The 26,498-nt window shown below is 69.4% G+C and overlaps 2 protein-coding genes across 4 annotated transcripts in view; both read left to right on the top strand.

Annotated features, from left to right (window-relative positions):
- Nucleotides 1-25,104, top strand: part of SPNS1 (SPNS lysolipid transporter 1, lysophospholipid) — a 25,538-nt gene extending 434 nt beyond the window's left edge. For 2 of the 3 annotated variants that reach the window (XM_075917937.1, XM_075917939.1), the window contains 12 exons: nt 692-921; nt 1,008-1,073; nt 1,416-1,552; nt 2,952-3,103; nt 4,139-4,205; nt 4,869-5,011; nt 5,089-5,244; nt 10,154-10,352; nt 11,532-11,609; nt 22,501-22,599; nt 23,224-23,395; nt 24,056-25,104. In XM_075917937.1, the coding sequence (XP_075774052.1) occupies nt 692-921; nt 1,008-1,073; nt 1,416-1,552; nt 2,952-3,103; nt 4,139-4,205; nt 4,869-5,011; nt 5,089-5,244; nt 10,154-10,352; nt 11,532-11,609; nt 22,501-22,599; nt 23,224-23,395; nt 24,056-24,150 (1,594 nt within the window). In that variant the 3' untranslated portion in view covers nt 24,151-25,104. Of the gene's footprint in view, nt 1-691; nt 922-1,007; nt 1,074-1,415; nt 1,553-2,951; nt 3,104-4,138; nt 4,206-4,868; nt 5,012-5,088; nt 5,245-10,153; nt 10,353-11,531; nt 11,610-22,500; nt 22,600-23,223; nt 23,396-24,055 lie in introns of those variants that run through there. The other variant, XM_075917938.1, reaches the window with a different exon arrangement.
- Nucleotides 25,103-26,498, top strand: part of LAT (linker for activation of T cells) — a gene marked incomplete at its 5' end in the record, with an annotated part of 30,373 nt that continues 28,977 nt past the window's right edge. The window contains one exon of the mRNA XM_075917934.1: nt 25,103-25,296. Within this exon, the coding sequence (XP_075774049.1) occupies nt 25,103-25,296 (194 nt within the window). The remainder of the gene's footprint in view (nt 25,297-26,498) is intronic.

The raw sequence follows: 26,498 nt of genomic DNA, 5'->3' as shown, positions 1-26,498 counted from the left end.
CTGGGGGGCGGCTCATTGGGGGGCGGGAGGTGACTGGGGGGGCAGCTCATTGGGGCGGGGGGTGACGGGGGGCGGCTCATTGGGGCGGGGGGTGACTGGGGGGGCGGCTCATTGGGGGCGGCTCATTGGGGGGGCGGGGGGGTGACTGGGGGGCGGCTCATTGGGGGGGCGGGAGGTGACTGGGGGGGCAGCTCATTGGGGCGGGGGGTGACGGGGGGCGGCTCATTGGGGCGGGGGGTGACTGGGGGGGCGGCTCATTGGGGGCGGGGGGTGACTGGGGGGGCGGCTCATTGGGGCGGGGGGGTGACTGGGGGCGGGGGGGTGACTGGGGGAACGGCTCATTGGGGCGGGGGGTGACTGGGGGGTGGGGGGGTGACTGGGGGGGCGGCTCAATGGGGGGCGGGGGGGTGACTGGGGGGGCGGCTCACTGGGGGGCGGGGGGTGACTGGGGGGGCGGCTCATTGGGGGGCGGGGGGTGACGGGGGAGGCGGCTCACTGGGGGCGGGGGGGTGACGGGGGAGGTGGCTCACTGGGGGCGGGGGGGTGACTGGGGGGCAGCCCATTGCGGGCGGTGGGTGACTTGGGGGGCGGCCCATGGGGGGTGACTTGGGGAGCGGCCCATTGGGAGGGTGACTGGGAGGCCAGGGATGGGGAAACTGAGGTAGGGATACCTAATCTCGTGTCTCTGCAGAGCCTGCTCCGGAGCCATGGCGACCCGCCGCGGTCCCTATCCCGACACTGCCCCGTTCCTGAGCCAGGCGGACGAGACCGAGGAGGCGGCAGGGGGGCCCCGGGCTGGGGAACAGCCTGAGGGGGGGGTGCAGGCCGTCACTGGCATCTCGCACCCCCGTTCGGTGATGATGGTGACTGTGCTCTGCTATATCAACCTGCTCAACTACATGGACCGCTTCACGGTGGCGGGTGCGGCGGGGGAGCTCTGGGGGGCTGTGTGAGCACTGGGGGGCCGGTGCCTGCTGTCTAACCCCTCTCCCGGCTGGGTTCTGCAGGTATCCTGCCGGACATCGAGTCCTTCTTTCGCATTGGAGACAGCAGCTCCGGGCTCCTGCAGACAGGTACGGGGCCAGGCGGGAGCGGGCACGTGGCCTTAGGGAGTGGGGGAGGGATCTGCTGGCCCAGCTGGGGGGTCACGTCCTGGCAAACGGCTCAGCCCAGGGCTGCTTACAGCCGAAGCCTGAGCCCCTTCCTGTGCGGCCCCAGCCCAGCCACGTTAGCGTCCCTCAGGGCCACTGCCCCGGAGTCGCCGCCCACACACGAGGGCTCGAGGCCAGAGGACTGAACTGCCCGCCTGAGCCTGCCTCCAGAGAATCCGCGGGTGACCCTTTCCAGCCCAGGGGCCATGGCCGGCAGTGGGTGCAGGCTCCTCCCCCTAGCGGCGCCCCGCTCTTCCCCCGCAGTGTTCATCTGCAGCTACATGGTTCTGGCCCCGATCTTTGGCTACCTGGGTGACCGTTACCACCGTAAGCGCCTGCTCTGCCTGGGGATCGCCTTCTGGTCGGCCGTCACGCTGGGCTCCAGCTTCATCCCTCGCGAGGTGCCAGCTGGGGCTGGGTCCAGGGGCTCTGCCTGGGGAATGGGTGCGCTGGGGGGGCTGAGCTAGCCACGTCTGTGGAGGCTGGGGCCAGCAGTGGCTATGGCCAGAGGCTGGGAACGGGGGATGGGAGGGATCACTTGGTGGTTCCCTGCTCTGGTCACTCCCTCTGGGGCACCGGGCCTGGCCGCTGTCGGCCGACAGGACGCTGGGCTGGTGGCCCCTTGGGCTGACTCCGTCTGGCAGCTCAGCTGTTCTTAATGCCCAGGGCTGTATAGGGGACGTTGTGGGGAGGGTCCCAGCAGCTGCATTTCCCAGCAGGCCTGGAACCCAGCATCAGGGGAGGGAGGGCCGAGCGGCCCTGTGGCGGACGGGGGAGGGAGGGCCGTGCGGCCCTGTGGCGCGTGGCGGGCGGGGGAGGGAGGGCCGAGCGGCCCTGTGGCGCGTGGCAGGCGGGGGAGGGAGGGGCGGGGGAGGGAGGGCCGAGTGGCCCTGGGGCGCATGGCGGGCGGGGGAGGGAGGGCCGAGCGGCCCTGTGGCGCGTGGCGGGCGGGGGAGGGAGGGCCGAGCGGCGCGGGGAGGGAGGTCCGAGCGGCCCTGTGGCGCGTGGCGGGCGGGGGAGGGAGGGAGGGGTGCGTGGCAGGCGGGGGAGGGAGGGCCGAGTGGCCCTGGGGCGCGTGGCGGGCGGGGGGAGGGAGGGAGGGGCGCGTGGCAGGCAGGGGAGGGAGGGCCGAGTGGCCCTGGGGCGCGTGGCGGGCGGGGGAGGGAGGGAGGGGCGCGTGGCGGGCGGGGGAGGGAGGGCCGAGCGGCGCGGGGGAGGGAGGGAGGGCCGAGCGGCCCTGTGGCGCGTGGCGGGCGGGGGAGGGAGGGCCGAGCGGCGCGGGGAGGGAGGGAGGTCCGAGCGGCCCTGTGCCGTGTGGCAGGCGGGGGAGGGAGGGCCGTGTGGCCCTGTGGCGCGTGGTGGGTGGGAGAGCGCCGTGCGGCCCTGTGGCGCGTGGCGGGCGGGGGAGGGAGGGGCGGGGGAGGGAGGTCCGAGCGGCCCTGTGGCGCGTGGCGGGCGGGGGAGGGAGGGGCGGGGGAGGGAGGTCCGAGCGGCCCTGTGACGCGTGGCAGGCGGGGGAGGGAGGTCCGAGCGGCCCTGTGGCGCGTGGCAGGCGGGGGAGGGAGGGGCGGGGGAGGGAGGGCCGAGTGGCCCTGGGGCACGTGGCGGGCGGGGGAGGGAGGGAGGGGCGCGTGGCAGGCGGGGGAGGGAGGGGCGGGGGAGGGAGGGCCGAGTGGCCCTGGGGCGCATGGCGGGTGGGGGAGGGAGGGCCGAGTGGCCCTGGGGCACGTGGCGGGCGGGGGAGGGAGGGCCGCGTGGCGGGCGGGGGGGGTCGCTGTCTCTGACCATCTCTCTCCTCAGAGGTTCTGGCTGCTGTTGGTGACGCGGGGGCTGGTGGGGGTGGGGGAGGCCAGCTACTCCACCATCGCCCCCACCATCATCGCTGACCTGTTTGTGGGCGAGCAGCGCAGCCGCATGCTGGCCCTCTTCTACTTCGCCATCCCCGTTGGCAGGTGAGGTGCTGGGAGCGCCGGGGGGTGGAGGGTTTGGGGGCCACGGGCGGTGGAGGTGCCGGGGGTGGCAGGGTGGCGGTGCCGGGAGGGTGGAGGGTTTGGGGGCCACGGGCGGTGGAGGTGCCGGGGGGGGGTGGAGGTGCCGGGGGGTGGCAGGGTGGCGGTGCCGGGGGGGGGTGGAGGTGCCGGGGGTGGCAGGGTGGCGGTGCCGGGAGGGTGGAGGGTTTGGGGGCCACGGGCGGTGGAGGTGCCGGGGGGGGGGTGGAGGTGCCGGGGGTGGCAGGGTGGCGGTGCCGGGAGGGTGGAGGGTTTGGGGGCCACGGGCGGTGGAGGTGCCGGGGGTGGCAGGGTGGCGGTGCCGGGGGGGCGGGGGTGGAGGTGCCGGGGGGGGGTGGAGGTGCCGGGGGTGGCAGGGTGGCGGTGCCGGGGGGGGCGGGGGTGGAGGTGGCGGGGGTGGCGGTGCCGGGAGGGTGGAGGGTTTGGGGGCCACAGGCGGTGGAGGTGCCGGGGGTGTCGGTGCTGGGGGGTGGAGGGTTTGGGGGCCACGGGGTGTGGCGGCGCCAGGGGGCGTGGGGGGGTGGCGGTGCTGGGTGGTGTTGGGGGTGGAGGGTTTGGGGGCTGAGGGGGATGGAGATGCCCGGGGCTGGAGGGTTTGGGGCCGTGGGGGGTGGGGGTGTCGCGGGGAGGAGACACTGGGGGGTGGGGGTGTCGTGGGGAGGAGACGCTGGGAGGTGGAGGGTTTGGGGGGAGGGGGTGTCGGCACTGGGGGGGGTAGAGGGTTTGGGGGCCGTGGGGAGGGGAGACGTCGGGGGGTGGAGACGTTGGGGGGTGGAGGGTTTGGGAGCCATGGGGGGTGGGGGTGTCGGCACCAGGGGGGTGGAGGGTTTGGGGGACGTGGGGGGAGAAGACGCCAGGGGCTGTCGGCGGGTGGAGGGTTTGGGGGCCGTAGGGGGTGGGGGTTTCGGCACCGGGGGGGTGGAGGATTTGGGGGCCGTGGGGGGGGAGCCCTGTCACGTACCTGCCTCTCCTCTGCAGCGGGCTGGGCTACATCGTGGGCTCCAAGGTGAAGGACCTGGCTGAGGACTGGCACTGGGCCCTGCGGGTGAGGCTGTGGGGCAGCGCCGGGGGGCTCAGGGCGGCAGGGTCGCCTCTGGGGGCAGGGCAGGGCTTGGTGGGAGTGGGGGAACCCCCCGGGCCCTGCCCCCACCCACAGCCAGGGTCTCCCAGCTGGCAGGGGCACAGGGGGCTCGCTGGCTCCCCGGGACCCAGCACAGCACAGACTGGGCAGCACAGGGCCCTGGGCAGCACAGGGCCCAGGGCAGCCCAGATTGGGGGGAGGGGGCCCAGAGCCAGGGCCTGCCCTTCCCTGCCCCCCAAGGGCCTGACCCCATGCCCCTGCCTCAGTCGTTGTCTTGCTCGCCTGGCCCTGCCCCCGCATGCTAGGGACGAAGGACACGGGGCCGCCGCCCTCCGAGTCCCCGCTGGCGTTCCCATGCCTGGCTGCGTAGTGGGGCAGTGCCCAGGGAAACTGAGGCACATGCCCGGGTTCTCCTGTGGCACGATCCCACTGCGTGGCTGGCACACGCCGTACTCCTGTTTGCCCCCACACGGCTTCTGCCTGACCCCGGGGATCAGCCCCAGTGTGCGGTTCTCTGGCTGAGCCTGGCACCTGTCCCTCGGCTCCCCGCCAGCTGGGCTCTCAGCGCAGCCCGCGGGGAAACTGAGGCAAGTGCCCCTTGGCAACACGGCTCCGGCTCTGCCCCAGGTGACGCCGGCGCTGGGCGTGCTGGCCGTGGTGCTGCTGGTCACGGTGCTGCAGGAGCCGCCACGGGGGGCTGTGGAGAGTCACTCCACCTCCCCCCTGCGCTACACCTCCTGGGCCACCGACGTCCGGGCGCTGAGCCGCAAGTGAGTGGGGGACAGGGCGGGGGGCGGGGCGGGGGGGCTCAGCAGGGAGCGCTCTCACCTCCCCCACCTCTCGGCAGCCGGAGCTTCGTGCTGTCCTCGCTGGGCTTCACGGCTGTGGCGTTCGTGACGGGGTCGCTGGCGCTGTGGGCCCCGGCCTTCCTGTACCGCTCCTGCCTGGCCACGGGGGGGTGCCAGCCCTGCCCCCACGGGGATACCTGCAGCTCCGAGGAGAGGTGAGCGCCACGGGGGCTCCGGCCGGCCCTCAGCCCCCCGACTTGGCAGTTGCCCGCGACCACGAGACCCGCTCTCCCCCCGGGTGTCGGGGCCACTCTCCGCCCCCCCCGTGGCCCCCTCTCTAGAATCATCGAGCTAGACGAGACCTCAGAAGTTCAAGTCCAGCCCCCTGCTCTAGGCAGGACCAACCCAACTAAATCAACCCGGCCAGGGCCTTGTCAAGCCGAGACTGAAACACCTCTAGGGATGGAGACTCCACTACTTCCCTAGGGACCCAGCCCAGCGCTTCACCACCCGCCTAGGGAAAGAGTTTTTCCTAATATCCAACCTGGACCTCTCCCACCACAACTTGAGCCCATTGCTCCTTGTTCTGCATCTGTCACTACTGAGAACAGCCTCTCTCCAGCCTCCTTGGAACCTCCCTTCAGGAAGTTGAAGACTGCTGTCAAACCCCCCCTCACTCTTTGCTTCTGCAGACTAAACAGACCCAAGTCCCTCTGCCTCTCCTCATAGGTCATGTGCTCCAGCCCCCTAATCATTTTGGTTGCCCTCCGCTGGACCCTCTCCAATGCGTCCACATCCTTTTTGTAGTGGGGGCCCAGAACTGGACACAATACTCCAGATGCGGCCTCACCAAAGCCGAATAAAGGGGAATAATGACATCTCTGGATCTGCTGGCAATGCTCCTCTTAATGCATCCTAATATGCCATTAGCCTTCTTGGCTACAAGGGCGCCCTGCTGACTCATATCCCGCTTCTCATCCTCTGTAACCCCCAGGTGCTTTCTGCAGAACTACTACTTAGCCGGTGGGTCCCCACCCTGTAACTATGCTTGGGATTCTTCCATCCCAAGTGCAGGACTCTACACTTGTCCTTGTTGAACCTCATCAGATTTCTTGTGGCCCAATCCTCCAATTTGTCTAAGTCACTCTGGACCCTACCTCTGCCGTTAAGCATATCTACCTCTCCCCCCAGCTTAGTGTCATCCGCAAACTTGCTGAGGGTGCAATCCATCCCCTCATCCAGATCATTAATAAAGATATTGAACAAAACCGGTCCTAGAACCGAACCTTGGGGTACTTTGCTAGAAACCGACCGCCATCCTGACCTCGAGCCGTTGATCACTACCCGCTGGGCCCGGCCTTCTAGCCAGCTTTCTATCCATCTTACCGTCCATTTATCCAATACAGGCAGTCCCCGGGTTACGTACAAGATAGGGACTGTAGGTTTGTTCTTAAGTTGAATTTGTATGTAAGTCGGAACTGGTACATATTGTAGGGGAAACTCTAGCCAAACATTTCTCCAGAGCTCAGTTTTATTCTCCCACAACTCACTCCCCTCAGTCCTTTATTCTCAAGCTGAGGTGTCTGCTGAGAAAAGCCGCTCCGCGTCTCCCTGGTCTGCTGGGGGGAAGCAGCTAGTGCAGGGTTGCCTCTCCCTGTTTGTAAGTAGGGATCTGATGTAAGTCGGATCCATGTAACCCGGGGACTGCCTGTACACAATCCCTTAACTTGCTGGCAAGAATATCGTGGGAGACTTATCAAAAGTCTTGCTAAAGTCAAGGTCTATCACATCCACTGACTTCCCCATGTCCACCGAGCCAGTTACCTCATCATAGAAGCTAATCAGATTGGTCAGGCACGACTTGCCCTTTGTGAATCCATGCCGACTATTCCTAATCACTTTCCCCTCTTCCAAGTGCCTCAATATGGATTCCTTAAGGATCCCCTCCATGATTTTTCCAGGAACCGAGGTAAGACTGACCGGCCTATAATTCCCTGGATCATCCTTCTTCCCTTTTTTGAAGATGGGCACCACATTTGCCTTTTTCCAGTCATCCGGGATTTCTCCCGATCTCCACAACTTTTCAAAGATAATAGCCAAAGGCTCTTCAATGACATTTGCCAACTCCCTCAGTACCCTCGGATGCACTAAGTCCGGACCCATGGATTTATGTACGTTTAGTTTTTCTAAATAGTTCCTAACCTGTTCTTTACCCACCACGGGCTGTCCATCTTCATCCCATCTTGCGTCACTTGGCGCAGAAGTCCAGGAGCCGACCTTGTCCGTGAATACAGAGGCAAAGAAAGCATTGAGTACTTCAGCTTTCCCCACATCATCGGTCACTAGGTTACCTCCTTCATCCATTAGGGGCCGCACACCCTCTCTGATCACCTTCTTGTTAACATGCCTGTAGAAACCTTTCTTGTTATCCTTCACATCCTTAGCCAGTCGCAATTCCATTTGCGCTTTCGCCTTCCTGATAACCTCCCGGCATTCTCGAGCTAGACCTTTAAACTCCTCCCTGGTCATTTGTCTAAGTTTCCACTCTTTGTAAGCTTCCTTTTTGTGCTTAAGTTCACCAAGGATTTCCCCTGGAAGCCAGTCCGGTCTCCTACCATGTTTGCCTCTCTTGCTACGCGTCGGGATGGTTTCTTTCTGTGCCTTCAATAAGGCTTCTTTAAAATACTGCCAGCTGTCCTGGACTCCTTTCCCCTTCATGTTAACTTCCCAGGGGATTCTGCCCATCAGATCTCGGAGGGAGTCAAAATCTGCTTTTCTGAAGTCCAAGGTGTGTATTTTACTACTCTTTTCTTCCTTTTCTTTGGTCAGGATCCTGAAATCTACCATCTCATGATCACTGCTTCCCAGGTTGTCACCCACCTCCACTTCCCCTATTAGTTCCTCCCTGTTTGTGAGCAGAAGGTCAAGCTGCGCACGGCCCCTGGTCGGATCCTTCAGCACCTGTGTCAAGAAGTTATCCCCAACATTCTTCAGAAACTTCCTGGATTGCCTGTGTACTGCCGTGTAGGTTTCCCAGCAGATGTCAGGGTGATTAAAGTCCCCCACGAGAACCAGGGCCTGCGATCTGGAAGCTTCGCTCAGTTGTCCGAAGAAAGCCTCATCTACCTCATCCACCTGATTCGGTGGCCTGTAGCAAACACCAACCACAACATCACTGCTGTTGTTTGCTCCTTTAAACTTAACCCATAGAGTCTCAACAGGTTTTTCTCCCTCTTTATACTGGAGTTCAGAGCAATCGTAGTGCTCTCTTACATATAGTGCAACTCCTCCTCCTTTTCTCCCCTGCCTGGTCTTCCTGAACCGTCTATACCCTTCCATGACAGCGCTCCAGTCATGCGAGTCATCCCACCAAGTCTCTGTTATCCCAGTTAAATCATATTTCTTGGTCTGGGCCAGGGCCTCCAGTTCTTCCTGTTTGTTGCCCAGGCTTCTCGCATTAGTGTACAAACACTTCAGGTAGCCAGTTGACTGCTCTATCTTCTCCATTCGAATCAGGGGTCCTCCTTTCTTGCCCCTTCCTCTCTGCATTTCTTCCCAGTATCCGACTTTCCCACTCCCCTCAGGGTTTTGGTCACCGTCCCCCAACGAACCTAGTTAAAAGCCTCCTCACTAGGTTTGCAAGCCTGCCCGCGAAGATGCTCCTTCCTCTCTTCGTTAGGTGGATCCCATCTCTTCCTAACAATCCTTGTGCCTGGAACAGAGTCCCATGGTCGAAGAAACCAAAGCCCTCTCTGCAACACCATCTGTGCAACCACGCATTGACGTCCTCAATTCGACGATCCCTGCCCAGTCCTTTCCCTTCAACAGGGAGGATGGACGAGAACACCACTTGCGCTCCAAATTCTTGGATCCTTCTTCCCAGCGTTACATAATCCGCAGTAACCCGCTCAAGATCATTCTTGGCCGTATCGTTAGCTCCCACGTGGAGAAGCAGGAAGGGGTAGCGATCTGAAGGTTTGATCAGCTTGGTAAGCCTCTCAGTGACATCCTGAATGCGAGCTCTCGGTAAGCAGCACACCTCTCGAGATTCCAGGTCCGGACGGCAGAGGGATGGCTCAGTCCCTCTTAGGAGGGAGTCCCCGACCACCACCACCCATCGTTTACTTTTGGAGGTGGTGGCTGTGGAACCCCCATCCCTAGGACTACGCATCCCATGCCTTCCAGTAGACGGTGTTCCCTTCTGGTTTCTTCCTTGTGAGGTCCCTTCCAGAGCTTTCAGCACTGCAGAGCCTGTGGCGAGAGCTTGAAAGCGATTGCTTTCCTCTATAGCATCGGGGGATTCCTGTGCTGGCCTTTTTCCCCTTCTAGAAGATACATGCTGCCAGTTCTCTTCTTGGTCCCGTACTGCCCTCTCTGGCTCCTCTGCCTGCCGTGCTTGAAGGATTAAATGCTGCCTTCTATCGAGGAAGTCTTCATCCTCTCTGATCAAGCGTAGGGTCGACACTTGGGCCTCCAGTCTTCTAATTTTTTCTTCCAAAATGTCGACCAGCTTGCACTTGGTGCAGATGAAATCCGTTCTTTCTTCCGGGAGGAAGACAAACATGGCACACACTGTGCAGGTAACAACAGCAGACCCATCACCATCCATCGCTACTGTCCTGGAGAAGGGATTTAAAAAGAAAGGCAAGAGAACCTCCCGCCCTTCCCACTCCCTCTCTAACCTCCCTGGTAGCACTCACCTGTTCGCTAGCTCCTTGGTCGCTTGCCCACTGCCTTATAAAGCCCCTCCCCCTACCAAGGCTCAGCCAATCAGCAGAGGCTTCTAGAATTCAAACTTTAATTAGAAGCCAACAGTTTCCACCTGCCACTCACAGCCAATCACAGCACAAACTCCATCAGGGGGAGGGGGGGGGGGAAGAAAAAAAAAGCCTCACTCTCGAACACGGGAAAATAAATAAATAAACAAACAAAACCCCAACAAGCGCACACGCCAAGCCTCACTCCCAAACACGAGCCCAGCGCACCGCAAGAAAGCCCCAGACAACACCCACCTCCCCCAAGAGTCCTGGATCTGCTTCTCCCCCGGAGATCTCCCTGTTAGCACTCGTCTGGTCGCAGTCCCTGCGCTCTGCCCCCGGTGACTCTGCCCCCCTCTCCCCTCAGCCTGCACAGCTTGATCTTCGGCGTCATCACGTGCGTGACGGGCGTCCTGGGCGTGGGGGCGGGCGTGGAGATCTCCAAGCGCCTGCGCAGAGCCAACCCCCGGGCCGACCCGCTGGTGTGCGCCGCCGGTCTGCTGGGCTCCGCGCCCTTCCTCTTCCTGGCGCTGGCGTGCGCCCCGGCCAGCAGCATCGCCACCTACGTGAGTGCAAGGCAGGGGGGGCTTTCTGGGGGGCGCTCGGAGCCGACCGGTCCCGCCCACGCTCACCTGTCCTTCCCGGGGGGCCCTCCGGCCCAGCAGCAGTGAGACAGCCCCTTCTCCGGGGGCCACTCCAGTGCAGCGACCCTCTCCTGGGGGGCCCTCTCCCCTGGGGGGTCCACCCCTCCGCCTCCGGGACGGCGCCTCTCAGGGCCTCCAGCCGCCTCCTCCGCCGTGAGCCCCTTGGGGGGTCCCCTCCCTCTGGACCCCAGGGCCTCCCCTCCCAGAGGGAACAGCCCAGCCCTGTTCCCCAGCCCAGAGCGACCCCCCGCAGCACCCACAGGAGGGGCTATGGGGCTGGGAACCCAGCCCAGGTCTCCCGGCCTGTGGGCCTGGCCCCCAGCCCCGCAGAGTGAGTCTGCCCTGCAGCCGGGGGGCTCTGCCTGCTCTGCCCCCTGCCCAGATCCGCAGCCCCTCCCCGCCCAGTGTCTTCTGTCCAGTAACCAGGGTCGCCTGAGCCCCCCTCCTGCGCCCCCCGCCCAACGTTCTCCCCTCCTGGGACCAGCTGGGCCGGTCGCTGGGGTCCCCTCTGCAGCCCCCGGAACCGGCCGTGTCCTCTGCGTGGGGCCGGGTACCGGGCACCAGGCACCAGGCAGCAGTCGCTGGGCCGGTCTCTGAGACAGCGAACTCCCCCCTTTGTCACACTGAACCAGGAATAGCCTGAGGCACTGGGCGCCCCCCTGCATGCGGCCCCCCGATTCCCCCAGACTCCCAGTGCCGTAGCGGGGACTGGATTCATTGTGCCCTCTCGGGTGGCCTTGTGGGGCGGGCTGTGATTCTGCTGTCGGGACGGGTTCCGCGTGGCTGCCTCAGTTTCCCCAGGCTGTGCAGCTCTGGGCAGGACTCGCTGGGGAAGGATGTGCAGTCTGTCCTGTCGGGGTCCAGGGGACACTGGAGCTAAGGGCAGGCGGGACCTGGGGGTCGCCCGTCTCTCTGGGTTAGGATGAGAGCAGGAAGGGGCCCGGGGCCCTGCTCCCCCGGAGGACGGGCCCGAATGCAGCTGGCTCCCTGTGACATGCACCCTGCGCTAGGCTGTGTCCCTGGGAAGCAATAACCTTGGTCTCCCTGCCGTCTGAGAGCCACGGCGGGGGCACCGGGGTAACCAGCGGCCTTGCCCCGCAGGTCTTCATCTTCGCTGGGGAGACGCCTGGGGAGACGCTGCTGTCACTGAACTGGGCCATCGTCGCCGACATCCTGCTGGTGAGTCTGCCCTGCGGCCGTGGGGCCGGACCCACAGGGCCCGCCCCGAAGCACGGACAAGGGCCTTCTGCGGGGCCCCCGGCTCCAGCGGGGCCCTTCCTGGACGGCACCGAGCGCGTCCGCTGCCCCTCAGCCCCCCCTTACACGGGAGAGGTTCTGACCCATCCCCCAGTGCTCCCTGTGCCCCCCAGCCCCCCCACGCAGGGGAGAGGTTCTAACCCACCTCTCCAAGTCTGCCCCAGGCTGGGGTAGGGCCTGGGGGAAGGGTGACTCTTGGCTGCTGGGAGGAGTGCGAGGCTTGTGACGGCGCGTCGGGGACCCCGGCCCCAGCCGGGTGTGACTGTCAGGCCGTAGGGTGGAAGGGTTCTTGCTTCTCAGAGGCAGCGCAGCACGGGCCCCACGTGGCCCCCGGAGCCAGGGCAGAGCCTAGTCCTCTGGGGAGGGGTTCACAGGCCCCTGGACCCCCTGGCCTGGACTAGTCTGCTCCCTGCATGCCTCCCTCCGCCCAAGCGCCCCAACCCCCAGCAGCTCCTCCCTCAGCCCCCAGGCAGCCCCCCGGCTTTGTTCAGATTCCACCCCTTAGCGCAGGTGGCAGGCGGCTAAGCCGTGCCTACGTGCCCCCCCGCTGGGCCCTACGCACGCGCGCGCACACACTCAGGCTGTCTCTGCGCGCACGCACACACTCAGGCTGTCTCTGCGCGCGCACACACTCAGGCTGTCTCTGCGTGCGCACACACACAGGCTGTCTCTGCGCGCGCGCACACACTCAGGCTGTCTCTGCGTGCGCGCACACACTCAGGCTGTCTCTGCGCGCGCGCACACACTCAGGCTGTCTCTGCGTGTGCACACACTCAGGCTGTCTCTGCGCGCGCGCACACACTCAGGCTGTCTCTGCGCGCGCGCACACACTCAGGCTGTCTCTGCGCGCGCGCACACACTCAGGCTGTCTCTGCGCGCGCGCACACTCAGGCTGTCTCTGCGTGCGCGCACACACTCAGGCTGTCTCTGCGCGCGCGCACACACTCAGGCTGTCTCTGCGCGCGCGCACACACTCAGGCTGTCTCTGCGCGCGCGCACACACTCAGGCTGTCTCTGCGCGCGCGCACACTCAGCCTGTCTCTGCGCGCGCGCACACTCAGGCTGTCTCTGCGCGCGCGGCGCACACTCAGGCTGTCTCTGCGCGCGCGCACACACTCAGGCTGTCTCTGCGCGCGCGCACACACTCAGGCTGTCTCTGCGCGCGCGCACACACTCAGGCTGTCTCTGCGCGCGCGCACACACTCAGGCTGTCTCTGCGCGCGCGCACACTCAGGCTGTCTCTGCGCGCGCGCACACACTCAGGCTGTCTCTGCGCGCGCGCACACACTCAGGCTGTCTCTGCGTGCGCGCACACACTCAGGCTGTCTCTGCGTGCGCGCACACACTCAGGCTGTCTCTGCGTGCGCGCACACTCAGCCTGTCTCTGCGTGCGCGCACACACTCAGGCTGTCTCTGCGTGTGCACACACTCAGGCTGTCTCTGCGTGCGCGCACACACTCAGGCTGCCTCTATGCGCGCGCGCACACACTCAGGCTGTCTCTGCGTGCGCGCACACACTCAGGCTGTCTCTGCGTGCGCGCACACACTCAGGCTGTCTCTGCGTGTGCACACACTCAGGCTGTCTCTGCGTGTGCACACACTCAGGCTGTCTCTGCGTGCGCACACACTCAGGCTGCCTCTATGCGCGCGCGCACACACTCAGGCTGTCTCTGCGTGCGCGCACACACTCAGGCTGTCTCTGCGTGCGCGCACACACTCAGGCTGTCTCTGCGTGCGCGCACACACTCAGGCTGTCTCTATGCGCGCGCGCACACACTCAGGCTGCCTCTATGCGCGCGCGCACACACTCAGGCTGCCTCTATGCGCGCGCGCACACACTCAGGCTGCCTCTATGCGCGCGCGCACGCACTCAGGCTGCCTCTATGCGCGCGCGCACGCACTCAGGCTGCCTCTATGCGCGCGCGCACGCACTCAGGCTGCCTCTATGCGCGCGCGCACGCACTCAGGCTGCCTCTGCGCGCGCGCGCACGCACTCAGGCTGCCTCTGCGCGCGCGCGCACGCACTCAGGCTGCCTCTGCGCGCGCGCGCACGCACTCAGGCTGCCTCTGCGCGCGCGCGCACGCACTCAGGCTGCCTCTGCGCGCGCGCGCACGCACTCAGGCTGCCTCTGCGCGCGCGCGCACGCACTCAGGCTGCCTCTGCGCGCGCGCGCACGCACTCAGGCTGCCTCTGCGCGCGCGCGCGCACGCACTCAGGCTGCCTCTGCGCGCGCGCGCGCACGCACTCAGGCTGCCTCTGCGCGCGCGCGCGCACGCACTCAGGCTGCCTCTGCGCGCGCGGCGCGCACGCACTCAGGCTGCCTCTGCGCGCGCGCGCACGCACTCAGGCTGTCTCTGCGCGCGCGCGCACGCACTCAGGCTGTCTCTGCGCGCGCGCGCGCACGCACTCAGGCTGTCTCTGCGCAGCGCGCGCGCACGCACTCAGGCTGTCTCTATGCGCGCGCGAGCGCGCACTCAGGCTGCCTCTGCGCGCGCGCGCACACTCTCAGGCGGCCTCTGCGCGCGCGCGCGCACACTCTCAGGCGGCCTCTGCGCGCGCGCGCGCACACTCTCAGGCGGCCTCTGCGCGCGCGCGCGCACACTCTCAGGCGGCCTCTGCGCGCGCGCGCGCACACTCTCAGGCGGCCTCTGCGCGCGCGCGCGCACACTCTCAGGCGGCCTCTGCGCGCGCGCTGCGCGCGCGCACGCAGACACTCTCTCAGGCGGCCTCTGCGCGCGCGCGCACGCAGACACTCTCTCAGGCGGCCTCTGCGCGCGCACACGCTCAGGCTGCGTCCGCGCGCGAGCGCGCACACGCTCAGGCTGCGTCCGCGCGCGCGCGCACACGCTCAGGCTGCGTCCGCGCGCGCGCGCACACGCTCAGGCTGCGTCCGCGCGCGCGCGCACACGCTCAGGCGGTCTCTATGCGTGCGCGCGCGCGCGCACACTCAGGCGGCCTCTACGCGCGCGCGCGCGCACACTCAGGCGGCCTCTACGCGCGCGCGCACACTCAGGCTGCGTCTACGCGCGCGCACAGACACACACACACTCAGGCTGCGTCTACGCGCGCACACACACACACACACTCTCAGGCTGCGTCTACGCGCGCGCACACACACACACACTCAGGTTGCGTCTACGCACGCGCACACACACACACACACACACTCAGGCTGCGTCTACGTACGCACACACACTCAGGCTGCGTCTACGCGCGCGCACAGACACACACACTCTCAGGCTGCGTCCGCGCGCGCACACTCTCAGGCTGTCTCTATGCGCGCGCGCACTCTCAGGCTGTCTCTATGCGCGCGCGCACTCTCAGGCGGTCTTTGCGCGCGCGTGCACACTCAGGCGGTCTCTATGCGTGCGCGCGCACACTCAGGCGGCCTCTACGCGCGCGCAGCGCGCGCACACTCAGGCGGCCTCTACGCGCGCGCGCACACTCAGGCTGCGTCTACGCGCGCGCACAGACACACACACACTCAGGCTGCGTCTACGCGCGCACACACACACACACTCTCAGGCTGCGTCTACGCGCGCGCACACACACACACTCAGGCTGCGTCTACGCGCGCACACACACACACACTCAGGTTGCGTCTACGCACGCACACACACACACACACACACACTCAGGCTGCGTCTACGCACGCACACACACTCAGGCTGCGTCTACGCGCGCGCACAGACACACACACACTCAGGCTGCGTCTACGCGCGCACACACACACACACTCAGGCTGCGTCTACGCGCGCACACACACACACACTCAGGCTGCGTCTACGCGCGCGCACAGACACACACACTCTCAGGCTGCGTCTACGCGCGCGCACACACACACTCTCAGGCTGCGTCTACGCGCGCGCACAGACACACACACACTCAGGCTGCGTCTACGCGCGCGCACACACACACACTCTCAGGCTGCGTCTACGCGCGCGCACACACACGCACACACTCAGGCTGCGTCTACGCGCGCGCACAGACGCACACACACTCAGGCTGCGTCTACGCGCGCACACACACACGCACACACTCAGGCTGCGTCTACGCACGCACACACACACACACTCAGGCTGCGTCTACGCGCGCGCACAGACACACACACACTCAGGCTACGTCTACGCGCGCACACACACACACACTCTCAGGCTACGTCTACGCGCGCACACACACACACACACACACACACTCAGGCTGCGTCTACGCACGCACACACACACACACTCAGGCTGCGTCTACGCGCGCGCACAGACACACACACACTCAGGCTGCGTCTACGCGCGCACACACACACACACTCTCAGGCTACGTCTACGCGCGCACACACACACACACACACACACACACACACTCAGGCTGCGTCTACGCACGCACACACTCACACACACTCTCAGGCTGGCGCCAGAGCTCCCGCTCCCGAAGAAGCCCCCTGGGCAGCTGTTCTTGCACAGGAGGCCAGTGCAGCCGGGCAGCAGGAATGTCCCGATGGCGGACGTGGCCTTCAGAGTGTCCTGCGCAGGGCGTCCGCGCTGGCGAGGCGGCTCTTGCCCCAGGCCCGAGCCTCGTGCAGCCTCTACGCCAGAGCTCCTGTGCTAGAGTCTGTGCACAAGATGACGCCAGCGTAGACGTAGCCAGGGTCTCAGGGTCCCCCCAGCCCAGTGAGTGCCCGGGCCCCCCGCCCCCCACAGGCTGGGAGCTGGAAAGGGGGTCCAGGGCCCGTGAGCCCCTCCCCCAGCGGAACTGCCCCGTGTCCCTGGGACCCGACGACCCTTCCGTTCTACCTGCCGCCTGAGAGTCCCCTCTGGCTGCGGGTGGGGGCAGGGCGGGGCCCCCGACGCCGTCACAGCCGTGGCAGAGGATGGTTGTTAGCGCAGGAGCCTCGTTGCTCTCGGGGGGAGGGGTCCCAGGTCCCCCCCCCGCTCATCCCCGCCCCCAGCTCGGCCTCTGCCGAGCTCCCCTTTGGGACCCACGGCTCTGGGAGCTCCCCCCCACGCGCTGGGCGCCCTGCCACGTCCCTGCCTCAGTCAGCCCCAGGGAGTCCCCCCCCCCCGCGCCGGGCGCCCTGCCACGTCCCTGCCTCAGTCAGCCCCAGGGAGCCCCCCCCCCCCCGCGCCGGGCGCCCTGCCACATCCCTGCCTCAGTCAGCCCCACGGAGCCCCCCCCCATGCCGGGCGCCCTGCCACGTCCCTGCCTCAGTCAGCCCCAGGGAGCCCCCCCCCCCGCGCCGGGCGCCCTGCCACGTCCCTGCCTCAGGGAGCCCCCCCCCCCCCGCGCCGGGCGCCCTGCCACATCCCTGCCTCAGTCAGCCCCAGGGAGCCCCCCCCCACGCCGGGCGCCCTGCCACGTCCCTGCCTCAGTCAGCCCCAGGGAGCCCCCCCCCCCCCGCGCCGGGCGCCCTGCCACATCCCTGCCTCAGTCAGCCCCAGGGAGCCCCCCCCCCCGCGCCGGGCGCCCTGCCACGTCCCTGCCTCAGTCAGCCCCAGGGAGCCCCCCCCCCCCGCGCCGGGCGCCCTGCCACATCCCTGCCTCAGTCAGCCCCACGGAGCCCCCCCCCATGCCGGGCGCCCTGCCACGTCCCTGCCTCAGTCAGCCCCAGGGAGCCCCCCCCCCGCGCCGGGCGCCCTGCCACGTCCCTGCCTCAGGGAGCCCCCCCCCCCCCCGCGCCGGGCGCCCTGCCACGTCCCTGCCTCAGGGAGCCCCCCCCCCCGCGCCGGGCGCCCTGCCACGTCCCTGCCTCAGTCAGCCCCAGGGAGCCCCCCCCCACGCCGGGCACCCTGCCACGTCCCTGCCTCAGTCAGCCCCAGGGAGCCCCCCCCCCACGCCGGGCACCCTGCCACATCCCTGCCTCAGGGAGCCCCCCCCCCCCCGCGCCGGGCGCCCTGCCACGTCCCTGCCTCAGTCAGCCCCAGGGAGCCCCCCCCCCCCGCGCTGGGCGCCCTGCCACGTCCCTGCCTCAGTCAGCCCCAGGGAGCCCCCCCCCCGTGCCGGGCGCCCTGCCACGTCCCTGCCTCAGTCAGCCCCAGGGAGCCCCCCCCCGCGCCGGGCGCCCTGCCACGTCCCTGCCTCAGTCAGCCCCAGGGAGCCCCCCCCCCGCGCCAGGCGCCCTGCCACGTCCCTGCCTCAGTCAGCCCCAGGGAGCCCCCCCCCACGCCGGGCGCCCTGCCACATCCCTGCCTCAGTCAGCCCCAGGGAGCCCCCCCCCGCGCCGGGCACCCTGCCACATCCCTGCCTCAGTCAGCCCCAGGGAGCCCCCCCCCCGCGCCGGGCGCCCTGCCACGTCCCTGCCTCAGTCAGCCCCAGGGAGCCCCCCCCCGTGCCGGGCGCCCTGCCACGTCCCTGCCTCAGTCAGCCCCAGGGAGCCCCTCCCCACGCCGGGCGCCCTGCCACGTCCCTGCCTCAGTCAGCCCCAGGGAGCCCCCCCCCTCCGCGCCGGGCGCCCTGCCACGTCCCTGCCTCAGTCAGCCCCAGGGAGCCCCCCCCCCCCCGCGCCGGGCGCCCTGCCACGTCCCTGCCTCAGTCAGCCCCAGGGAGCCCCCCCCCCCCGCGCCGGGCGCCCTGCCACGTCCCTGCCTCAGTCAGCCCCAGGGAGCCCCCCCCCCCCCCGCGCCGGGCGCCCTGCCACGTCCCTGCCTCAGTCAGCCCCAGGGAGCCCCCCCCCCCCGCGCCGGGCGCCCTGCCACATCCCTGCCTCAGTCAGCCCCAGGGAGCCCCCCCCACCCCGCGCCGGGCGCCCTGCCACGTCCCTGCCTCAGTCAGCCCCAGGGAGTCCCCCCCCGTGCCAGGCGCCCTGCCACGTCCCTGCCTCAGTCAGCCCCAGGGAGCCCCCCCCCGTGCCGGGCGCCCTGCCACATCCCTGCCTCAGTCAGCCCCAGGGAGCCCCCCCCCACGCCGGGCGCCCTGCCACATCCCTGCCTCAGTCAGCCCCAGGGAGCCCCCCCCCCGTGCCGGGCGCCCTGCCACGTCCCTGCCTCAGTCAGCCCCAGGGAGCCCCCTCCCCCCCCCCGCGCCAGGCACCTGGCAGTCCTGCTACACCTCATTAACCTCTCCCTGAGCAGGGCCAGACAGAGGGGCAGAGAGCTGGGCCCATTCCCCCACCGGGGGGCGGCAGGGACAGACAGAGGGGCAGAGAGCTGGGCCCATTCCCCCACCGGGGGGCGGCAGAGACAGACAGAGGGGCAGAGAGCTGGGCCCATTCCCCCACCGGGGGGCGGCAGAGACAGACAGAGGGGCAGAGAGCTGGGCCCATTCCCCCACCAGGGGGCGGCAGAGACAGACAGAGGGGCAGAGAGCTGGGCCCATTCCCCCACCGGGGGGCGGCAGGGACAGACAGAGGGGCAGAGAGCTGGGCCCATTCCCCCACCGGGGGGCGGCAGAGACAGACAGAGGGACAGAGAGCTGGGCCCATTCCCCACCGGGGGGCGGCAGGGACAGACAGAGGGACAGAGAGCTGGGCCCATTCCCCCACCGGGGGGCGGCAGAGACAGACAGAGGGACAGAGAGCTGGGCCCATTCCCCCACCGGGGGGCGGCAGGGACAGACAGAGGGGCAGAGAGCTGGGCCCATTCCCCCACCGGGGGGCGGCAGGGACAGACAGAGGGGCAGAGAGCTGGGCCCATTCCCCCACCGGGGGGCGGCAGGGACAGACAGAGGGGCAGAGAGCTGGGCCCATTCCCCCACCGGGGGGCGGCAGGGACAGACAGAGGGGCAGAGAGCTGGGCCCATTCCCCACCGGGGGGCGGCAGAGACAGACAGAGGGGCAGAGAGCTGGGCCCATTCCCCCACCGGGGGGCGGCAGAGACAGACAGAGGGGCAGAGAGCTGGGCCCATTCCCCCACCGGGGGGCGGCAGAGAGAGACAGAGGGGCAGAGAGCTGGGCCCATTCCCCCACCAGGGGGCGGCAGAGACAGACAGAGGGACAGAGAGCTGGGCCCATTCCCCCACCGGGGGGCGGCAGAGACAGACAGAGGGGCAGAGAGCTGGGCCCATTCCCCACCGGGGGGCTGCAGGGACAGACAGAGGGACAGAGAGCTGGGCCCATTCCCCCACCAGGGGGCGGCAGGGACAGACAGAGGGACAGAGAGCTGGGCCCATTCCCCCACCGGGGGGCGGCAGGGACAGACAGAGGGGCAGAGAGCTGGGCCCATTCCCCCACCGGGGGGCGGCAGGGACAGACAGAGGGGCAGAGAGCTGGGCCCATTCCCCCACCGGGGGGCGGCAGGGACAGACAGAGGGGCAGAGAGCTGGGCCCATTCCCCCACCGGGGGGCGGCAGGGACAGACAGAGGGGCAGAGAGCTGGGCCCATTCCCCCACCGGGGGGCGGCAGGGACAGACAGAGGGACAGAGAGCTGGGCCCATTCCCCACCGGGGGGCGGCAGGGACAGACAGAGGGACAGAGAGCTGGGCCCATTCCCCCACCGGGGGGCGGCAGGGACAGACAGAGGGGCAGAGAGCTGGGCCCATTCCCCACCGGGGGGCGGCAGGGACAGACAGAGGGGCAGAGAGCTGGGCCCATTCCCCACCGGGGGGCGGCAGGGACAGACAGAGGGGCAGAGAGCTGGGCCCATTCCCCCACCGGGGGGCGGCAGAGACAGACAGAGGGGCAGAGAGCTGGGCCCATTCCCCCACCGGGGGGCGGCAGAGACAGACAGAGGGGCAGAGAGCTGGGCCCATTCCCCCACCGGGGGGCGGCAGAGACAGACAGAGGGGCAGAGAGCTGGGCCCATTCCCCCACCGGGGGGCGGCAGGGACAGACAGAGGGACAGAGAGCTGGGCCCATTCCCCACCGGGGGGCGGCAGGGACAGACAGAGGGGCAGAGAGCTGGGCCCATTCCCCACCGGGGGGCGGCAGAGACAGACAGAGGGGCAGAGAGCTGGGCCCATTCCCCCACCGGGGGGCGGCAGGGACAGACAGAGGGGCAGAGAGCTGGGCCCATTCCCCACCGGGGGGCGGCAGGGACAGACAGAGGGGCAGAGAGCTGGGCCCATTCCCCCACCGGGGGGCGGCAGGGACAGACAGAGGGGCAGAGAGCTGGGCCCATTCCCCCACCGGGGGGCGGCAGAGACAGACAGAGGGGCAGAGAGCTGGGCCCATTCCCCACCGGGGGGCGGCAGGGACAGACAGAGGGGCAGAGAGCTGGGCCCATTCCCCACCGGGGGGCGGCAGAGACAGACAGAGGGGCAGAGAGCTGGGCCCATTCCCCCACCGGGGGGCGGCAGGGACAGACAGAGGGGCAGAGAGCTGGGCCCATTCCCCACCGGGGGGCGGCAGAGAGAGACAGAGGGACAGAGAGCTGGGCCCATTCCCCACCGGGGGGCGGCAGGGACAGACAGAGGGGCAGAGAGCTGGGCCCATTCCCCACCGGGGGGCGGCAGGGACAGACAGAGGGGCAGAGAGCTGGGCCCATTCCCCCACCGGGGGGCGGCAGGGACAGACAGAGGGGCAGAGAGCTGGGCCCATTCCCCCACCGGGGGGCGGCAGGGACAGACAGAGGGGCAGAGAGCTGGGCCCATTCCCCCACCGGGGGGCGGCAGGGACAGACAGAGGGGCAGAGAGCTGGGCCCATTCCCCCACCGGGGGGCTGCAGGGACAGACAGAGGGGCAGAGAGCTGGGCCCATTCCCCCACCGGGGGGCGGCAGAGACAGACAGAGGGGCAGAGAGCTGGGCCCATTCCCCCACCGGGGGGCGGCAGAGACAGACAGAGGGGCAGAGAGCTGGGCCCATTCCCCCACCGGGGGGCGGCAGGGACAGACAGAGGGGCAGAGAGCTGGGCCCATTCCCCACCGGGGGGCGGCAGGGACAGACAGAGGGGCAGAGAGCTGGGCCCATTCCCCACCGGGGGGCGGCAGAGACAGACAGAGGGGCAGAGAGCTGGGCCCATTCCCCACCGGGGGGCGGCAGGGACAGACAGAGGGGCAGAGAGCTGGGCCCATTCCCCCACCGGGGGGCGGCAGAGAGAGACAGAGGGGCAGAGAGCTGGGCCCATTCCCCCACCGGGGGGCGGCAGGGACAGACAGAGGGGCAGAGAGCTGGGCCCATTCCCCCACCGGGGGGCGGCAGGGACAGACAGAGGGGCAGAGAGCTGGGCCCATTCCCCACCGGGGGGCGGCAGGGACAGACAGAGGGGCAGAGAGCTGGGCCCATTCCCCACCGGGGGGCGGCAGGGACAGACAGAGGGGCAGAGAGCTGGGCCCATTCCCCACCGGGGGGCGGCAGAGACAGACAGAGGGGCAGAGAGCTGGGCCCATTCCCCCACCGGGGGGCGGCAGGGACAGACAGAGGGGCAGAGAGCTGGGCCCATTCCCCACCGGGGGGCGGCAGAGACAGACAGAGGGGCAGAGAGCTGGGCCCATTCCCCACCGGGGGGCGGCAGAGACAGACAGAGGGACAGAGAGCTGGGCCCATTCCCCCACCGGGGGGCGGCAGGGACAGACAGAGGGGCAGAGAGCTGGGCCCATTCCCCACCGGGGGGCGGCAGGGACAGACAGAGGGGCAGAGAGCTGGGCCCATTCCCCCACCGGGGGGCGGCAGAGACAGACAGAGGGGCAGAGAGCTGGGCCCATTCCCCCACCGGGGGGCGGCAGAGACAGACAGAGGGGCAGAGAGCTGGGCCCATTCCCCCACCGGGGGGCGGCAGAGACAGACAGAGGGGCAGAGAGCTGGGCCCATTCCCCCACCGGGGGGCGGCAGAGACAGACAGAGGGGCAGAGAGCTGGGCCCATTCCCCCACCGGGGGGCGGCAGAGACAGGGTGAGCAGAGTGCGGGGGACCCCTCGGGGCTTGTGCTGACCCCCCCTTCCCCTGCAGTACGTGGTGGTGCCCACGCGCCGTTCCACGGCCGAGGCCTTCCAGATTGTCCTGTCCCACCTGCTGGGCGACGCCGGCAGCCCCTATCTCATCGGAGTGGTGAGTGCACAGTGGGGGCACTGCTGGGGGAAGCTCGCAGCGCGGGGGAGGTTTGGCGGGGGCACTGCTGGGGGAAGCTCGCAGCGCGAGGGAGGTTTGGCGGGGGCACTGCTGGGGGAAGCTCGCAGCGCGGGGGAGTTCTGACTGGGGCACTGCTGGGGGAAGCTTGCAGCGTGGGGGAGGTTTGGCGGGGGCACTGCTGGGGGAAGCTCGCAGCGCGGGGGAGGTTTGGCGGGGGCACTGCTGGGGGAAGCTCGCAGCGCGGGGGAGGTTTGGCGGGGGCACTGCTGGGGGAAGCTCGCAGCGCGAGGGAGGTTTGGCGGGGGCACTGCTGGGGGAAGCTCGCAGCGCGGGGGAGGGCTGACTGGGGCACTGCTGGGGGAAGCTTGCAGCGTGGGGGAGGTTTGGCGGGGGCACTGCTGGGGGAAGCTCGCAGCGCGGGGGAGGTTTGGCGGGGGCACTGCTGGGGGAAGCTCGCAGCGCGAGGGAGGTTTGGCGGGGGCACTGCTGGGGGAAGCTCGCAGCGTGGGGGAGAGCTGGCAGGGGCACTGCTGGGGGAAGCTCGCAGCGCGGGGGAGGGCAGAGGGGTGTGGGGCAGCTCGGTTCACCCTCTCTGCCCCCCAGATCAGTGACAGGCTGCAGTGGGGCCGCCCCCCGTCCTACCTGCTGGAGTTCCACAGCCTGCAGCACGCCCTCATGCTGAGCGCCTTCGCCGGCGCGCTGGGCGGGGCCTTCTTCCTCGCCACCGCGCTCTTCGTCCAGGCCGACCGCAAGCGCGCCGAGCTCGGCGCCCAGGGTGCGTCCCCGCCGCGCCCCTCCCCCGCCCGTCGGGGCCCCGTGGCGCCCCTCCCCCGCCCGTCACTGCCCCGCGGCGCCCCTCCCCCGCCCGTCACCACCCCTCCCCCGCCCGTCGCTGCCCCGCGGCGCCCCTCCCCCGCCCGTTGCCACCCCTCCCCCGCCCGTCGCTGCCCCGCGGCGCCCCTCCCCCGCCCGTCGCCACCCCTCCCCCGCCCGTCAGCCCCCCTCCCCCGCCCGTCGCTGCCCCACGGCGCCCCTCCCCCGCCCGTCCGCGCCCCTCCCCTGCCCGTCACTGCCTCGCGGCCCCCCTCCCCTGCCCGTCGCTGCCCCACGGTGCTCTCTGCCTGTCGGCCCCCCCCCTGCAGGGCCCTCCGCTCATCGGCCCCTCCCGCGGCACCCCCCTTCCCGTCGCTGCCCCACCCGTCGGCTGCGCCTCCACCTGTCGCTGCCCCACAGCGCTCCGACTCCCTCCTTGCCTCCGACCCCTGCCATCTCCCACTGGACCCGGGCCGCCAAGCTGTGTACCCCCCGACCCCTGCCCCAAAAGTTTGGGCATCATGAATCCCCCCATGGCACCTGCAGGTCTGTGTCCCGGCTAGCAGCCCCAGTCCTGCCCCTCTGCCCACAATGCCAGCCTTTGACTCTCCCCTCCCGCCAGGGCTGCTGCCAGAGGAGGCCGAGACAGAGGAGCCGATTGTGGTGCCGCAGCGGGGACGATCCACCAAAGTGCCTGTCTCCAGCGTCCTCATCTGACATCGGTGTCCTCAGGCACCGCCGGGCAAAGACTCTGGGTCCCCCCCAAGGGCTGGGCTCGGGCGCCGCCGGCTCTAGACTCTGTCCCCCCCAAGGGCCGGGCTCGGGCGCCGCCGGCTCTAGACTCTGTCCCCCCCAAGGGCCGGGCTCGGGCGCCGCCGGCTCTAGACTCTGTCCCCCCCAAGGGCCGGGCTCGGGCGCCGCCGGCTCTAGACTCTGTCCCTCCCAAGGGCCGGGCTCGGGCGCCGCCGGCTCTAGACTCTGTCCCCCCCCAAGGGCCGGGCTCGGGCGCCGCCAGCTCTAGACTCTGTCCCCCCCCAAGGGCCGGGCTCGGGCGCCGCCGGCTCTAGACTCTGTCCCCCCCCAAGGGCCGGGCTCGGGCGCCGCCGGCTCTAGACTCTGGATCCCTCCAGCACTGGGCTCTGGCGCCGCCGGCTCTAGACTCTCTCCCCCCCCCAAGGGCCGGGCTCGGGCGCCGCCAGCTCTAGACTCTGTCCCCCTCCAAGGGCCGGGCTCGGGCGCCACCGGCTGTAGACTCTGTGCCCCCCAAGGGCCGGGCTTGGGCACCGCCGGCTCTAGACTCTGTCCCCCCCCCAAGGGCCGGGCTTGGGTGCCGCCGGCTCTAGACTCTGTCCCCCCCCAAGGGCTGGGCTCGGGTGCCACCGGCTCTAGACTCTGGGTCTCCCCAAGGGCCGGGCTTGGGCGCCGCTGGCTCTAGACTCTGTCCACCCGCAAGGGCCAGGCTCGGGCGCCGCCGGCTCTGGACTCTGAGTCCCCCTGGGTGCCCCATGGGGCGGGCGCAGGCCAGCGTGGAGCCCCCGTAAAGGAAGTGGGGTCCGGCCACCTCAGGGACAGACGTATGGACACGGGCTGGGCTGCCCACCTCCCCAGGCGCGGGTTCGTGGGCTCCTTGGGGGGCTGGCGAGGTGCCCCACATTAAACCGTGGCTCTGGCTCTTGCTGTGGGTGTCTGTTCTGGGGCAGGAGCAGTGGGGTCAGGCTGGGGCCCTGAGGGTGCACACCTGCTGCTCGCTCAGCCCTACGACTTCCTGCCGGGAGCTCGTGGCGGCCGCAGCTTCCTGCCGGGGAGAGCGCGAGGAGCACAGGAGGCAGCGCCAGGAGCCCGCGCCGGACGCCCAGGGCCCAGGTAGGCGCCGGCCCCCCAGCCTGGCTGCAGCTGCAGGAAGCCGGACGTGGTGTCTGTCCCCTGGGGCCGGCCAGCCGCACGGACCGTGTCAGCCATGGGGTGGGGCGTGGGGAGCCCGCCTGCCCCCTGCCCGGGGACGGCCCCGTGTGCAATGCAGCTCCCCAGATCGCTGGCCCGGGCCCCGCGCCCCTCCCTGGCCCCCAGCAGCAAGGGGCCTGACCAGGCGCCTGTCCCATGGGCCAGCGGGGGGCAACTTGGGGGGCGGTGGAGCCAGAGGACGTGGGGCGCATGGGGGCAGCGGCGCCATAGTGCTGCGCCCCGATACCATCGCGCTGTTTCCTGCTTTGCTGCCTGGCCAGCTCGTCCCACCGCGCCCCAACCAGGACCGGCAGTGTCAGCGTGCGGCCTAGTGCCAGTAGCCCACCGGTCACGCCGTGGGGCCGGGCCCCTTGGGCCTGACCCGCAATCCCCCCTACCCCCGGGCCCCCCACCGCTCCGTGGCCCCTGACCCGCAATCCCCCCTAGGCCCGGGCCCCCACCGCTCCGTGGCCCCTGACCCGCAATCCCCCCTAGCCCCGGGCCCCCCACCGCTCCGTGGCCCCTGACCCGCAATCCCCCCTAGCCCCGGGCCCCCCACCGCTCCGTGGCCCCCGACCCGCAATCCCCCCTAGCCCCGGGCCCCCCACCGCTCCGTGGCCCCCGACCCGCAATCCCCCCTAGCCCCGGGCCCCACCACCGCTCCGTGGCCCCCGACCCGCAATCCCCCTCAGCCCCGGGCCCCCCACCGCTCCGTGGCCCCCGACCCGCAATCCCCCTCAGCCCCGGGCCCCCCACCGCTCCGTGGCCCCCGACCCGCAATCCCCCTCAGCCCCGGGCCCCCCACCGCTCCGTGGCCCCCGACCCGCAATCCCCCTCAGCCCCGGGCCCCCCACCGCTCCGTGGCCCCTGACCCGCAATCCCCCCTAGCCCCGGGCCCCCCACCGCTCCGTGGCCCCTGACCCGCAATCCCCCTCAGCCCCGGGCCCCCCACCGCTCCGTGGCCCCCGACCCGCAATCCCCCCTAGGCCCGGGCCCCCCACCGCTCCGTGGCCCCCGACCCGCAATCCCCCCTCAGCCCCGGGCCCCCCACCGCTCCGTGGCCCCCGACCCGCAATCCCCCCTAGGCCCGGGCCCCCCACCGCTCCGTGGCCCCTGACCCGCAA

Source organism: Pelodiscus sinensis, unplaced genomic scaffold, assembly GCF_049634645.1.
Source record: "Pelodiscus sinensis isolate JC-2024 unplaced genomic scaffold, ASM4963464v1 ctg135, whole genome shotgun sequence".
Taxonomy (NCBI): domain Eukaryota; kingdom Metazoa; phylum Chordata; order Testudines; family Trionychidae; genus Pelodiscus; species Pelodiscus sinensis.
Note: the sequence above shows the minus strand (reverse complement) of the source record. Positions and strands in the feature narration are given on the sequence as shown.